Source organism: Triticum urartu, chromosome 5 (genome assembly GCF_003073215.2).
Source record: "Triticum urartu cultivar G1812 chromosome 5, Tu2.1, whole genome shotgun sequence".
Lineage (NCBI taxonomy): Eukaryota > Viridiplantae > Streptophyta > Magnoliopsida > Poales > Poaceae > Triticum > Triticum urartu.
The window spans coordinates 31091874-31104775 of NC_053026.1; the positions used below are offsets into that span (position 1 = coordinate 31091874).

At 44.7% G+C, this 12902-nt stretch overlaps 1 protein-coding gene across 1 annotated transcript; it reads right to left on the minus strand.

Moving 5' to 3' along the window:
- Nucleotides 1-2166: 2166 nt before the first annotated feature.
- On the minus strand, nucleotides 2167-4701 carry LOC125507698 (9-cis-epoxycarotenoid dioxygenase NCED5, chloroplastic-like). Its single transcript, XM_048672183.1, has one exon. It carries the CDS (start codon nucleotides 4571-4573, stop codon nucleotides 2729-2731), a length of 1845 nt encoding a protein of 614 aa, XP_048528140.1. The 5' UTR covers nucleotides 4574-4701; the 3' UTR covers nucleotides 2167-2728.
- Between the last annotated feature and the right edge of the window lie 8201 nt (nucleotides 4702-12902).

Genomic DNA, 12902 nt, shown 5'->3' on the forward strand with positions numbered 1-12902 from the left:
CCTGCAAAAAAATTGTGATGCTTTGTCTGTTAAAAATCACGACATTTTGATAGTTCCATATAGTCCAAATTAATGCACACACTCCGACTCGAATATGCGCCGCTGTTTTAGACTCTACCCCATTTAGCCACGTCCCAAATAAAGCGACAATGCTACTAGGAGGACTGACATTAAAAGATACATGTAATGTACACCATAGTAATTTGGATAGTGGGCATTTGAGAAAAAGATGTTGGATAGGCTCATCTTCATCACAGAAACAATACCGTTTACTACCTTCTCAAGTACGCTTTGTCAAGTTGTCCCTAGTCAAAATAACTTTCTTGTGAACAAACCACATTTAAAGGCACCTTAATTTTTCAAATGTGAAGCCACTTTGGGATTGGCTTAGTTTTTATCACCTTGAATGCCAAGATGATTTTGTCTTTTGATGCACTAAACGGCGGAGAGAGCAGTGACGGCTGTTGGGTTACCTGCTTCATTAGCTCAGTGTAGATTCCAGGAACGTGTGAGGCCGGTGATTTTTTGTGCACGCTAGTGTTTGCTGTGTGCATGTTATTTATCCAGAGGTCAGGTGTACGCTCATTTTGTTTGTATCTTCTTGGCTTCATTTCGATTCAACAAATTAGACTTTTGTGAAGATAATTTGTTAGGGTTTGTGCTGTAATCAGGAAGACCAGACAATGGCAACTTTCTGAAGATGGAATAAGATTCTTCCGGCCCAGCCTCTATCCCGGGGGTGCTTCTAGCATCGTCAGACGACATGTAGAGGTGTGTCAGCGGCAGATCTTGTGAGATCCTGTCGGGCATTTGTCTTTGGTGGATCCGTTTGGATCGGGTCTTCGTTCGACTACATCTGTGTGTCTGCAGATTGGATCATTCCGATCTACACTTCTCTTCACCGGCGATGATTGTTGTTCCGGTGCGTTGGTTTTATGGGGCTTTACTACAATGGCAAAAATATTTTACCGGCTCCGAGGAGGGAGGAACGATGACAGCAACGCCTTTGGCTCGCTCTAGTGTTTGTAGTCGGTGGTTTATGGAATTGGATGTATATTTTTTTTTATTTTTGGTGTTCTTTATACTATCTTGACAGCTGATGAATAGGTCGAAAGATTTCTCGCAAAAGAAGGGAGATTTACAACACAATAAAACCCTTAAAATTACAGTGAAATCTCCATGTTTGGATCACAGACCAATTATGATTGGAAGGTTGAGTTCAATTCACCACAACTCTTGCTTTTCACATGCAAATTCACCCCCCCCCCCCCCCCCCCCCAAAAAAAAGATTGAATGGAGGACGGTGGTCTCCAATCATCAATTCGCCTCAAACCGAAGGCAGGCATCTGAATCAATTCTCCCCAAATTGAAGGAGAAGGAGACAGACACCACCAAACAAACAAAAAGATGAGCAGCCCCACAGATTGTGTGTGGTGTAGGGGCGAAAGCAAGCAAAAGGCAAAGAAAAAAAAGGCAACCAAGCAAAAGGCAAAGGCAAAGGCCGGTGTTTTAATGTGGCACCAACCTTGCTATGCAAATAATGCGGCCGCACGCAGGAACAGGAACAGGAACAACAAGCCAACAGAAACCCCACAAGCCGACACACACGCCCGGATTTATCTGATGAGCACACCAGTTCAGTGAAAACAGAGAGACTTACTGAGTACAAAGATAAGTAAGGGATGCGGCGTTTCTGCACCCAGGCGCAGATGCTCTTTGTGTGAATAGTAAAATCGTTTAAATAGCAGAAAAATTCAAAAAAAAATTTATTTTTTTGGTGCAATATGGTCGAATGTGTGATGCCTGTGCTAAATTTGGTAGAGTTTTTACATTCGAGTAGGTCGTGGTAAAAAACTCAATTTTCAGGCTTGTGAGAAAGTTTGAAAAAACACAATGTTCATACCTGATTTTTTTTGGCGGGCGAGCTCCTCCAATGTTATATGCCCACGGATTTTCGCACGCACCTCGCGCACTCAAGCATCTTGCGTCCAAAAAGGTTTCAGGTTTTTTTATTTTTTACGATTTAATTTAGTTTTACTGTTCACCGATATAGATGAGCCCGAGCTCCGAGTTGAATTATCGGTGAGCAAGACAATTCAGTCAGACATGATAGAAAGAGAGAGGGGCGTTTGGTGAGCAGAGCAGAGCACATAGACACATTGGAAGGAAGATGAACATGATCAAGCTTTACTATATGACATGACAGTGATCATGAGGAGTATATATACACAGCAGAGAGAAGGAATTGAGTCCCCAACAGCACCTCAGTTGCAGGAGTCACTCCAGCTCCAGCACAACTGGGTGGTTCAATTCCCCTCTCTTGGGTCTCTCTCTCTCTCTCTCTAGAAGAACAGAATCCAGCTGAGCTCTCAGCACCCTGTACACCCACAGTGCCAGAGCTTCAAGCTCTCTCCCTCCCTAAACTCCACTAGTATTACTACCCTAACTGATTTACCATTTACTAATATGGGTAAAAGGTGAAAAGGTAAAAAAAAAGTGACCAAAAAACCAAGTGATGAAGAGAGAGTGATGGTGTGTAACCGCCGCTAACTGTATCCATGCCTTGGGGCAACCGCTTCCGGGGACCTCCTGTGTGGCTCCCTCTGGAAAAGCTTTTCCCTCCACATTTCTGCTCGTCCTCTGCTTCTCTGCCTCCGAGAAGCTCGGAGTGATGAGAGCGAGAGGGCCAATGGCGGGGGCAGGTGTGGCCAAAGAACCAAGGAATCGATTAGTGCTGGGCGTCGAGGTCGGCGGCGCCGATGAATGTGCCGTGGAAGCCGTAGGGGACGCGGGACGGCAGCTGCACGGTGGCCTCGAGCCGCATGTCGGCCGCGTTCACGACCAGGAGCTCGGATGTGCCGGCGGCCTCGTCGCGCACGAAGGACAGCACGTAGCCGTCGTCCTCGGCGCCGGGGCGGGCGTGCTCGCCGTCCATGGGCACGAAGCACGGCTCGCCGCCGAACCGGCCCTCGCCGTACTCGAACTTGGTGAGCTCGCCGGTCACCAGGTCCACCTTGGCGAACCCGGACACCTTGGGCCACGGCTCGGCCACGGCCAGGTAGGCGTACCTCGTCTTCCGGCCCAGCATGTTGCGGTTCACCATGCCCACCTCGAGGTTCACCTGGCTCTCCAGCGGCAGGATGGCCCGCCGCGTGGACTCGCCGGTGCGCGTGTTGAGCCGGATCTCGGTGAGCACGCTCTCGAGGTGGTCGTCCGTGTCGTTGAAGATGGAGTCGGCGGGGGTCATGCAGGAGCCGATCACCACCACCTCGTCCGTCTCCGGCTCCTCCCACGAGTTCCAGAGGTGGAAGCAGAAGCAGTCGGGCACGTCCACCCACATCATCTCCGACGAGTCCTTGGCGTACTTGGGGAGGACGCCGAAGCGGGAGGTCTTCTCCTTGTCGAGCATCACCGGCGAGCCGCCGCGGAACATCTCGGCGAGCTTGAACACCATCTGGTGGTCGGGCACGACGACGAAGTTCTCGGTGATGGCGAAGTCGTGGATCATGGTGGGCTGGTCGAGCTCGATCTCGACGTCGGCGGCCTTGGTGCCGTCGGCGTGGAAGTAGAAGTACTTGAGGTACGGCTTCTTGATGACATCGTAGCTGAGCGCGAAGAGCTCGCCGGAGACGGGGTCGAGCTTGGGGTGCGCGATCATGGCGCAGTCGAGCTGGCCGTCGAAGTCGTAGCGGCCGACGGTCTCGAGGTCGCCGCCGGCGGTGACGCGGACCTGGTACGGGAGGTCGTCCTCGGACATGGCGAGGAGGCGGCCGTTGAAGTAGACGAGGCCGGCGTTGGCGACGCCGGTGCCGTGGGACGGGTCGACGAGGCCGCAGGCGCCGCGCGCGTAGAACAGTGCCAGCCTCGCGATGCCAGAGTGGCCGTGGAGCTCGCCGATGGTCTTAGGGAAAACGGGCCTCCCGACGGCGCGCTCCTGGGAGAGGCGGGCCGTCTCGGTGTAGCGGCAGGCGTAGGACTCGGCGGCGCCGTTGCGGATGCGGATGGCGTGCACCATGCCGTCGCCGTCGAAGAGGTGGTGCCCCGCCGTGGGCTCGAAGCAGGGGTTGGCGCCGTTGCGGGCGTAGACGCCGTTGATGAAGGGCGGGATGCGGCCGGAGACCGGGAGCGCGCGCACGGGGGCCTGCTCGCCGACGGGGGCGAAGTTGCCGGCGATCTGCACGGCGGGGTCGGCGGTGCGCGGCAGCGCGTGGGGCCGCTCCAGGACATTGTGGATGAACCCCTCCTCGAAGGCGTCGAGCGCCGCGGCCGCCGCGCGCTGGAAGAAGTTGAGGCCGCCCTTGCTCTGCCCGTCCTTGCTGCTCCCCTGCTTCTGCGGCGAGGCAATGGCAGGCGGCGCGGACTGCTCGTACCCGGGGACCTTCCTGGTGGAGGGCGATGGCAGGTACGCCGGCGGGCGGGCCGTGCTGGTGGAGGCGGCGATCAGCACCGAGTCGGCCGCCGCGGCGGCCGCGCGGGGCGCGAACCGGACGGAGCTGTTGCCCCGTCGGCGCCCATTTTGGCGCTGTATCGAGGAAGAGGAGGAGGCGAGGGGCTGCGCGGACAGAGTCTGCATCGCTGGTCCTCGGAAGAAGAAGAAGGAGAAGAAGGCGGGAGTCCGGCCGGTTCGATTCGATTCGATGCTCCGGCGAGCGCGGATGATTGGCGTTCGGGTGAGAGGGGAGAGGAAGTGAGGGAGTGAGATGAGATGGGGAAGGGTGGGAGTGGGAGAGCTATATTTATAGAGTTTGGGAGGGGGGAGGCGGGACAGGGGAGGGGAGGGGAGGAGTGTTGAAACGGCCCAAGGTGAGTGGCAGGAGACCACGTGGTGCCTCACTCCCCACTTCAGTCACGACCGCGTTCCCTTCGAAAAAAAAAATTATAAGACCAGGTCTCATGGTTAGTAGGTAAGACCCGTCTTAATGGATGACACGTGGTATTTACAAATCCCAAAGCATCTAATCTTTTCTCTCCTAATTTCAAATGAAGGATAGGGTAGATGCTTTCTAATTTGTGAATGCCACGTGTCATTCATCAGGATAAGTCTCACATGAAACCTGTTCTCATAGAATGCTTTTCCGTTCCCTTCCCTTCCCTTCCTCTCCACTCTTTTTTTCTTTCTTTTTCTTCTCGTCTCCTTTCTTTTTTCTTCCTCTGCCTATGTACGTATGCTCATGTGGGGGCAATTTGGGGATTTCCCACCACGCGCGTACTACTAGTACTTGTGTTGTGTCTCGTGTTGCTGCGAGAGCATTTCTCACGAGTGCTCTCAACCAATCGCATGCTGCCACCTCCAAAGGTACGCAATACCACACCACATCCTATTCTCTTTGATTATTTCCGTTAGTGATTTCTATCTCCAGTTTATATTTCGCACGTTTCGTTGTGGCAAACAAACTTCATCAATACGCTCACAAATTTCAATCCTTTCAGTCATATTTAATTAATTTAAGGTACATTACACACACATTGCACATGATTTTCATTTTTTTTCTTAATTTTCTAAACATTTTTTTAAAAAATTATCACAGTTTGACTTTAAAAAAAATTATTATTGTATAGTACCTAACACAAATTTCATATAGTTAAAATATTTTTACTTAATATTTCAGTAAAACTAAAAATAAATTCAACAACATTTCATATAGCCTCACCATGATTCTCCAAAATAATATTTCAAAGAAATTACTGTTATCCTAATTTTTTATAAGATCATTTCCCCCTGAATATTCTTTTATTTTACCAACAAAAAAATAGCAGTATTTTTAGAACATAAATTGATAAAAAAATTCATTTTTTTAAAACTTACATAATTCACAAACATTGACCAAAATTTAAAACCTTTTACTATTTTTTCTATCAGAAAAATTTACGAGGGTGCCAATTTTTCATTACTTGGACATATTTACATATGCAATTTAAATGTTTCCATGGTTCTTTCAATTATTTCAATCATATGTGAATAAAATTATAAATGTTAGAAAACTATTTCACATATTTTTCAATTATTTCCGTAAATTTTTCAATTGACACTTCTATAAATTATTGATCAATACTATAGAATTTTTCTATCAAATATAAAAACATTTTATATAGGCATATTTTTCTATTTAATATAGTTTCAAATATATTTAGAAATTACATACACATATCTATTATTTGAGTATTATTTCAAAATATTTTAAGAAATATAACACAAACATTAAACATACATTTTAATTATTTGTGGCACGTTTCAATGAAGCCAACCATAATTAAAAAATGTGAGACTTTTTAATTTCTCGTGGAAATGTGAATTATTTGTAGTACTCTTTTTTGTACTCCCTCGGTAAACTAATATAAGAGTGTTTAGATCACTATAGCGATCTAAACACTCTTATATTAGTTTACAGAGGGAGTAGTTTTTTTTTATAAATAGTGAGATATTCCTCTTGATATTTACCAAGTTGTGTTCGACATGTCGATATACACATTCTAGTTCATTTCAAAATTTCCGTGAGATAAATATGTGTTTAATCCTGTTTACACTTGCATGAATTCTAATGTCCGGTGACATGGTCCTCGGCAATTCTCTATTGCATGCGTAACTGTAAAACCATCTTTAATAGAAATATTACATTGTTAAATGCTAGCATAATAGTCAGCTTTACCCAAGAGGTAAGTAATATTCAAAAAATTATTGTAAGTTAAATGGTCTATTTGAGTTTTTTTTTTGCTTTGAAATTGCTTGAAATTAGATTTATTTTCCTATGGGTCCAAACAACACATGTATTTCACTTGGATTTCAACCTAGATAGAGATTTTCACTTGAGGGGGAGAGAGGGGGCAACTCGAATGTAAGAAAACTGTGTGAAACAATGATGCTACTATTATTTTCCCGAGGATAAATGATTTTGGATATTTCTTACAATGCATTGTAAGAATCATTTAGGAGACTGGTGTGTACATGCTGGGAATGCGATGGTGAGTACATGCTGGGAATGCGAGTAGGGGCACCCGGACTCGGGCAGGTGCGCAGGTTTTCACAGCCTGCTGACCACGGGGCTAAGCCACGGTTCTCATTTCCCCAAAATTAGAGGCTCATGTTTGTTTGAGGGTACCCTAAAATTCCGAGTATGCAGTTGGACTTGTCTTCTTAAAATTGAAATAAATATGTGCAAATATCAAATACAAATGTTTAAACCGTATTTGGTGTAGCTTATACAAATAAACATTTTTAACGAAAATAGCAAATATGCAGGGCATATCTACATGTATGTGTGCAGAAAAAATAATATAATTCCTCTTTGTTTAGACAAGAACTTGGGCGCCCACAGTATGTGCTTAGATTTATGGGATGCACACAGCCAAATATACCTTCTTGGGGCTTGGCTGTATTGAAAACATGTCGATGTTAGTACTTTTGGTTGAAAACTTTATTTTGCATTGCTGTCTATATCGTCAGATGCACACATTCATAAATGAAATGGTCGCATGCTGCAACTAGGCTGCTCTCCCGTCTTGGTCCGCCCGGCCGGCCTTCGTCTCTCCTCCACACTACCTTCACCCCTACCGTTCTTTCTTCCCTAGTAGGTACACAAAATCTGTATCTATCGATTTGGCGTTTTCAGATTGTTCATTCCCGGCCATGGTCGCGTCGGTGTCGATTGAACGAGCGGCCTAGCTACGAACGTACCATTGCAGTTGCACTGCATGCACGCCACCAAACACTCGCTGCAAAAGAAGAATTCGGTCGTTAATTTGCATTATGATCTGATGCTAATCACTAGTAGTAACCACTAGTCCACACGGGATCAGAGCCCCCGCTGACCCGGAATTCCTTAACATGGGAGTATGTACTATGTGAAGTTTTCTTGGAAAAAAGTGCCCAAAGAAGGGAACATTTGCCGGACATAACTAAGTTGTCAAGAAATGATCTCTTCTGGATTCAACATGGAGAACATGTGGAGGTTTGTGAATGTGGAAAAGAAGAACCTAAACGTCTTTGCCCTACCCCTCACTCGGCTGATGGTATCCATGAATCATACTTTCATGTTAGCACGAGAAGCACGACGCATCAGGCATGCTGGGGCTCACACCACCTTTGTTTCTACTCCAGTTGCTTGATTTCGGGGAAGAACCGGATGCATCCCCTCCATTGCCAGTCTTTACCTTAACTGTAACCGACACACATATCCAAGAATTGTGGTTTAGGTATGTTACCCAACTGTAGCCATTTGAAGCTACACACCCAACAGTTCAAGGGTTGTATTGTATCATCCATCCTTTTTTTTGGCGGGAATACCAGCTTTAACCTATGCATCATTTTAGGTCATCTCCGAAGATGTTCATCACCCCTCCCCCCTCCCACACTTGTCTGCGCACACATACATACGTGTGCGCGAACATTTCCTCCTTATCTGCAAACAAAGTGGTAACCAACGACTTCGCCTACTTGACTGCAAATAAGACTACCCACAATGGGAGTAACATAGGTAGTAACATCACATATTTGTAGATAAAATAGATGATGTGGCAAACAATAAATGAAGGAAAAGAGGAAAGTAGTAACATAGCTAGTTACTACTAGTATGAGTAACATCACATATATCAAGGCAAGATGAGTCTATAGCGTAATAAATAAAGTATTGCATGTTATCACACATATGTTACTCCCCACTATAGAGGTAGTAACAAAGACTAGTAACATACGCATGTTACTACTCTATGTTTCTACCCATTGTGGCTAGTCTAAATGGTTGTAGATAAGCAATCAAAGCCAATCCAATGGACCAGACTTTAATCAATCTTTTCTACTCCTCCCGTGCCATAATTCCTGTCGCAGTTTTAGTTTTTTTTAAATGGAGAAAAAAACTTTGCCTCATCCATTAATTAACAAGAATAAGAGTGTTCTTTTGTAGGAAAACTTTCGATCTATTAATTATCAATCGTGGGAGTACAATGAACACTAGAAATAGTTAAAATTACATCTAGATCCGCAAACCACCTAACAACCACCACAAGCATTGACGCAAGCTGAAGGCGCGCCTCCATCACCCATCCCTCGCCGGAGCCGGGTAAACTTGTTATAATAGACAGTCAAAAAGTCATCATGCTAACACCAGATAAGATCAGCGCACCAGAACAATAATCACCACCGATGAAGAGAAGTGTAGATCGAAAGTATCCAACCTGAAGACAAAGACAACCACCGACCAAATCATGTGAGATCGGCTGGAGACACACCTCTACACGCCCTTTGATGATTCTAGACGCACCACCAGGACATGGGCTAGGTGCGGAGAAATTTATCCCAGCTTCAGAAAGCCGCCTCCATCTTGTCTTCCTGAGCAGAACACAAACCATAGGAAAAAAACATGTAAAAATGAAGCCCTAACGGCTGCAAGGGCCGGGATCCATCGTGTTCACATAGCTCTAAGGCCATAAGAGAAGAAGTGGATCGGCGGCGCCACCGACGGGATGCAGAAATCCTAGCCGCCTTTTTTGCTTGAAGAAGAGGTGAATAGGTAAGTCACTTCAAGGCCAGGTTATTCTCCACAGAAGAAGAGAGTTGCCAAGTTAATTTTTGACAAAACAGACGAAAACTGTCACGACCATGCTCAAAAGCACGACCTCATCTACATCCACATGTGAACTACTCCCAAACCGTGGAGCCACCAACACATTACTACCGAAACCCGCAACATATGGGTCGCAGTATCGCAAAAGAAAAGCAATCGACTCAATACAACTCGAGGAAAACATATGACAAAAACCACTCACAATACCGAGCACAAATCTGCAACTCAGAAAGCCGAGAACCATCCATCATGGAACCATTTGCGCGTCCCCTCTAGCGCCATCCTTCTTGCTTTTGCTTTTGCTCCTGCAAGGTTCCTTATTTACAGAAGTTGATCCGTAAATGAAGATGGCTGCCTGCATCGGTCGATAATTCTTTGTCGTGCTGGCTTAAGCCTTTCCATTTGGTGGCGGTGAGCTCTTGCCCATGGACAGCCTCCAACAATGGAAAGAAACAGAGAGAACAGAAAGGCTTGACCATGGTTGTGATGGGGACTGCCGCTTGTGGTGCAGCGCAGCACGTGGGATGTGCCTGCCTTCTAATTTGATGCCACTCACACAGACACGGAGAAGACCGACCCGAGCCACCGCCCACGCTTTGCTCTCTTTTTGACGTGGTCCGCGAGATAAAAAATTCTTCCAAAACCTGTACGTGTGTAACAGAGATTATTACTCCTCGTACGCCATACGTGTCTCTCGTCTAAGCAGTCGGTGAAATATGCACTGGTATAAAATGCTGACTCGGCTTCCGCCAACTGTCAGTTAAAATGACAGCACCCACAGCAACACTACCAGGCGTGCAAGTTAGAACTGCAGTCCATTTCATTTTCATCACACGTATGTACTCCAGTACACATTTAATTAGCTTTTATCTAATTAAAATATTAGTGTGCATCAAATCTGATGTAATGTGCCCAATTTTGGCAACCTAGCAGTCATTAGTAATATACTCTTAGTGTCTTGATAATTTTATATTCACCGCAGCTTAAGAAGATCTTTCCGTGATCTTGTAGTCAGGTCGCCTGTAAACAGCAGTGTCATTAAACTAATGACGATGACGTGCACTCATGCCACCTAAGTTACTCCACCTTGGGGAACAAAGGGGCAGCTGTCTCGCTCTGATTCGCTGCAGAGTACTTTTCCGCCCAACTGACTGGTCCCACCGGTACACGTGTCCGATCCTGGCTTGCTTCACTAGATTGATCTCCAAGTTCTAAACTATACTGGTAACGGTGATTGTCCTCAAATCCTTAATTATTCTGGTCGTTTGGTCCGTCTCGAAAGATAGGAGCAAAAGAGTGTTCGGCAAGATACACACCCCGACTCAGCGTATCTTGGATCGAATTAAGGCGGAAGCACAGCAATGGGTCATCGCAAGAAATCATAGATTTAGCATTCCTGGAGTGCTTATAACTCAATAAACTAAGGTGCAAAAAATATAAAGCATTGTTTTTGTCGTTGCCAAGCACCGCAATTTATATGTAAAATTTGAAGATTACACGTGTTAGATTCACAAACAATTTTTACATGTAAAATTTGAAGATTACACGTGTTAGATTCACAAACAATTTTTACATATCCGATTCTCTTGATCACTGGATATATTGCAAGAGTCAAGAAAATATTTGGGAGCTGTAGGTCGGTGTTATCACGCTACAGCAATATGTATATATAACCCCATTATCCCACTTTATGATGCAGTTCCTGATTACCAGATTGATTAGGTTAATTTACAGGATACCTTTTTGAACGAGTCTTTTGGACGGTGCAACTTTTCCTGCTTTGTGCTCCGGCACGGCATCAGATGAGTCATTTTCCACACAAATCTAGTTCCGGGACAGCAACTACTACGTATACACCTACTTAGTTAAGCATATCTTCCCAACCTCAGATGGCGAAAGCTAGAAACCGTGTATGACTGAGTTGCACCAGGTGTTTAATTTGGATGATATACATGTATGATGCCTTGAATATTCACTTTCTTTCACGGAGAGATAGTGAGTATATGGACTAGAAATTAATCTGCAGATGCCGCTCCTGCTGTGTTGATCCACGGTTTTAGTTTGCCGATGTGATAATTCAGATATTTTTACATGATATTTTCATGGTTGTGTCTTTCAGCATTGCGATCGATTATGACGAAGATGGTAACATTGTGATCGGCTCCTGGTCTATAGAGTGGTAATCTAACGTGCGAGTCTATATCTTTGCCTCACTAGGATGAAGTTGTTTTAGTTTTTCTTACGATAGTTTTAGTTTCTACTATATCTTCGCCTCACTAGGATGAAGTTGTTTTAGTTTTTTTTTGCGGATAGTTTTAGTTTCTACTATATCTTCGCCTCATGTGGATCAAGTTGTTTTAGATTCTATTTTTTCGGATCTCATATTTCATCCATTTTGTGATCTTGTTCTTCTTCCTTGGCCAACAACAATGGAGCGTGCCTGCCTTGACAGAGGCTTTCTGAATACTATGCTATGTAGTTTTACTTTTCACATTGAGTGGTTTATACAACTTTTCAAAAGCTTCAAGTTTATCAGTGACTTTGAAAAAATTAATGTAGTTTTTATGTATGTTTACCAGTTATTCAAGTTTATCAACTTTTGAAATACTTCAAGTTTACCAATTATTTATGTATGTTTAAGCTTTCTCCTTAAGCTGCTATCCTATATACCTAAATAGTTGATCCCCACTGACTTCAATTCTCTCAACATGCAACTATGCCATCATGCATGTGAAAACACATTAAAATGCACTATGCATACTACTCATATTCAGTGTCTACTAACTCTACTTCTTGGCACATGCACCTGTGCCACCTCACCATGCCACCATCAAGGGAAAAATACCCATATCAATATGCACTATGCATGCTACTCATATCAAGAAATATTCTACAATTACAAAATAATCAAATACAATAAAGTATATGTAATTTAGTTTCAATTCACATATTGTTAGTCTAAATACAAATGTTTCTTACTCTCAATTCTTACTAAAATAATGGCGATTAACTCCAGCAACAACGCGCAGGGTATCATCTCTACTTTTATTATCTATTTTATCATCTTTATTTTAGTGTTAAACTGACAAATAAAGATCGAAAGTTTAAGTACACACATGAACCATTCACTATGGGGCATCGACACCAAAAGATCAAAACCAATTGACATCTTTCCTTTGTTGAGCTAAATTAACTGTACATGTTCCTTCTATCTCTCCTGTTTGGTTTCCAGGAAAAAAAAGCAGTTGACATTTTCATTAGGAACAATGGTTGGAGCACATTCGAGTGATCCTACGTATGTCAACCAACGTGCACCCAACATTTATTTCGCGGGTGTAAAAAGGC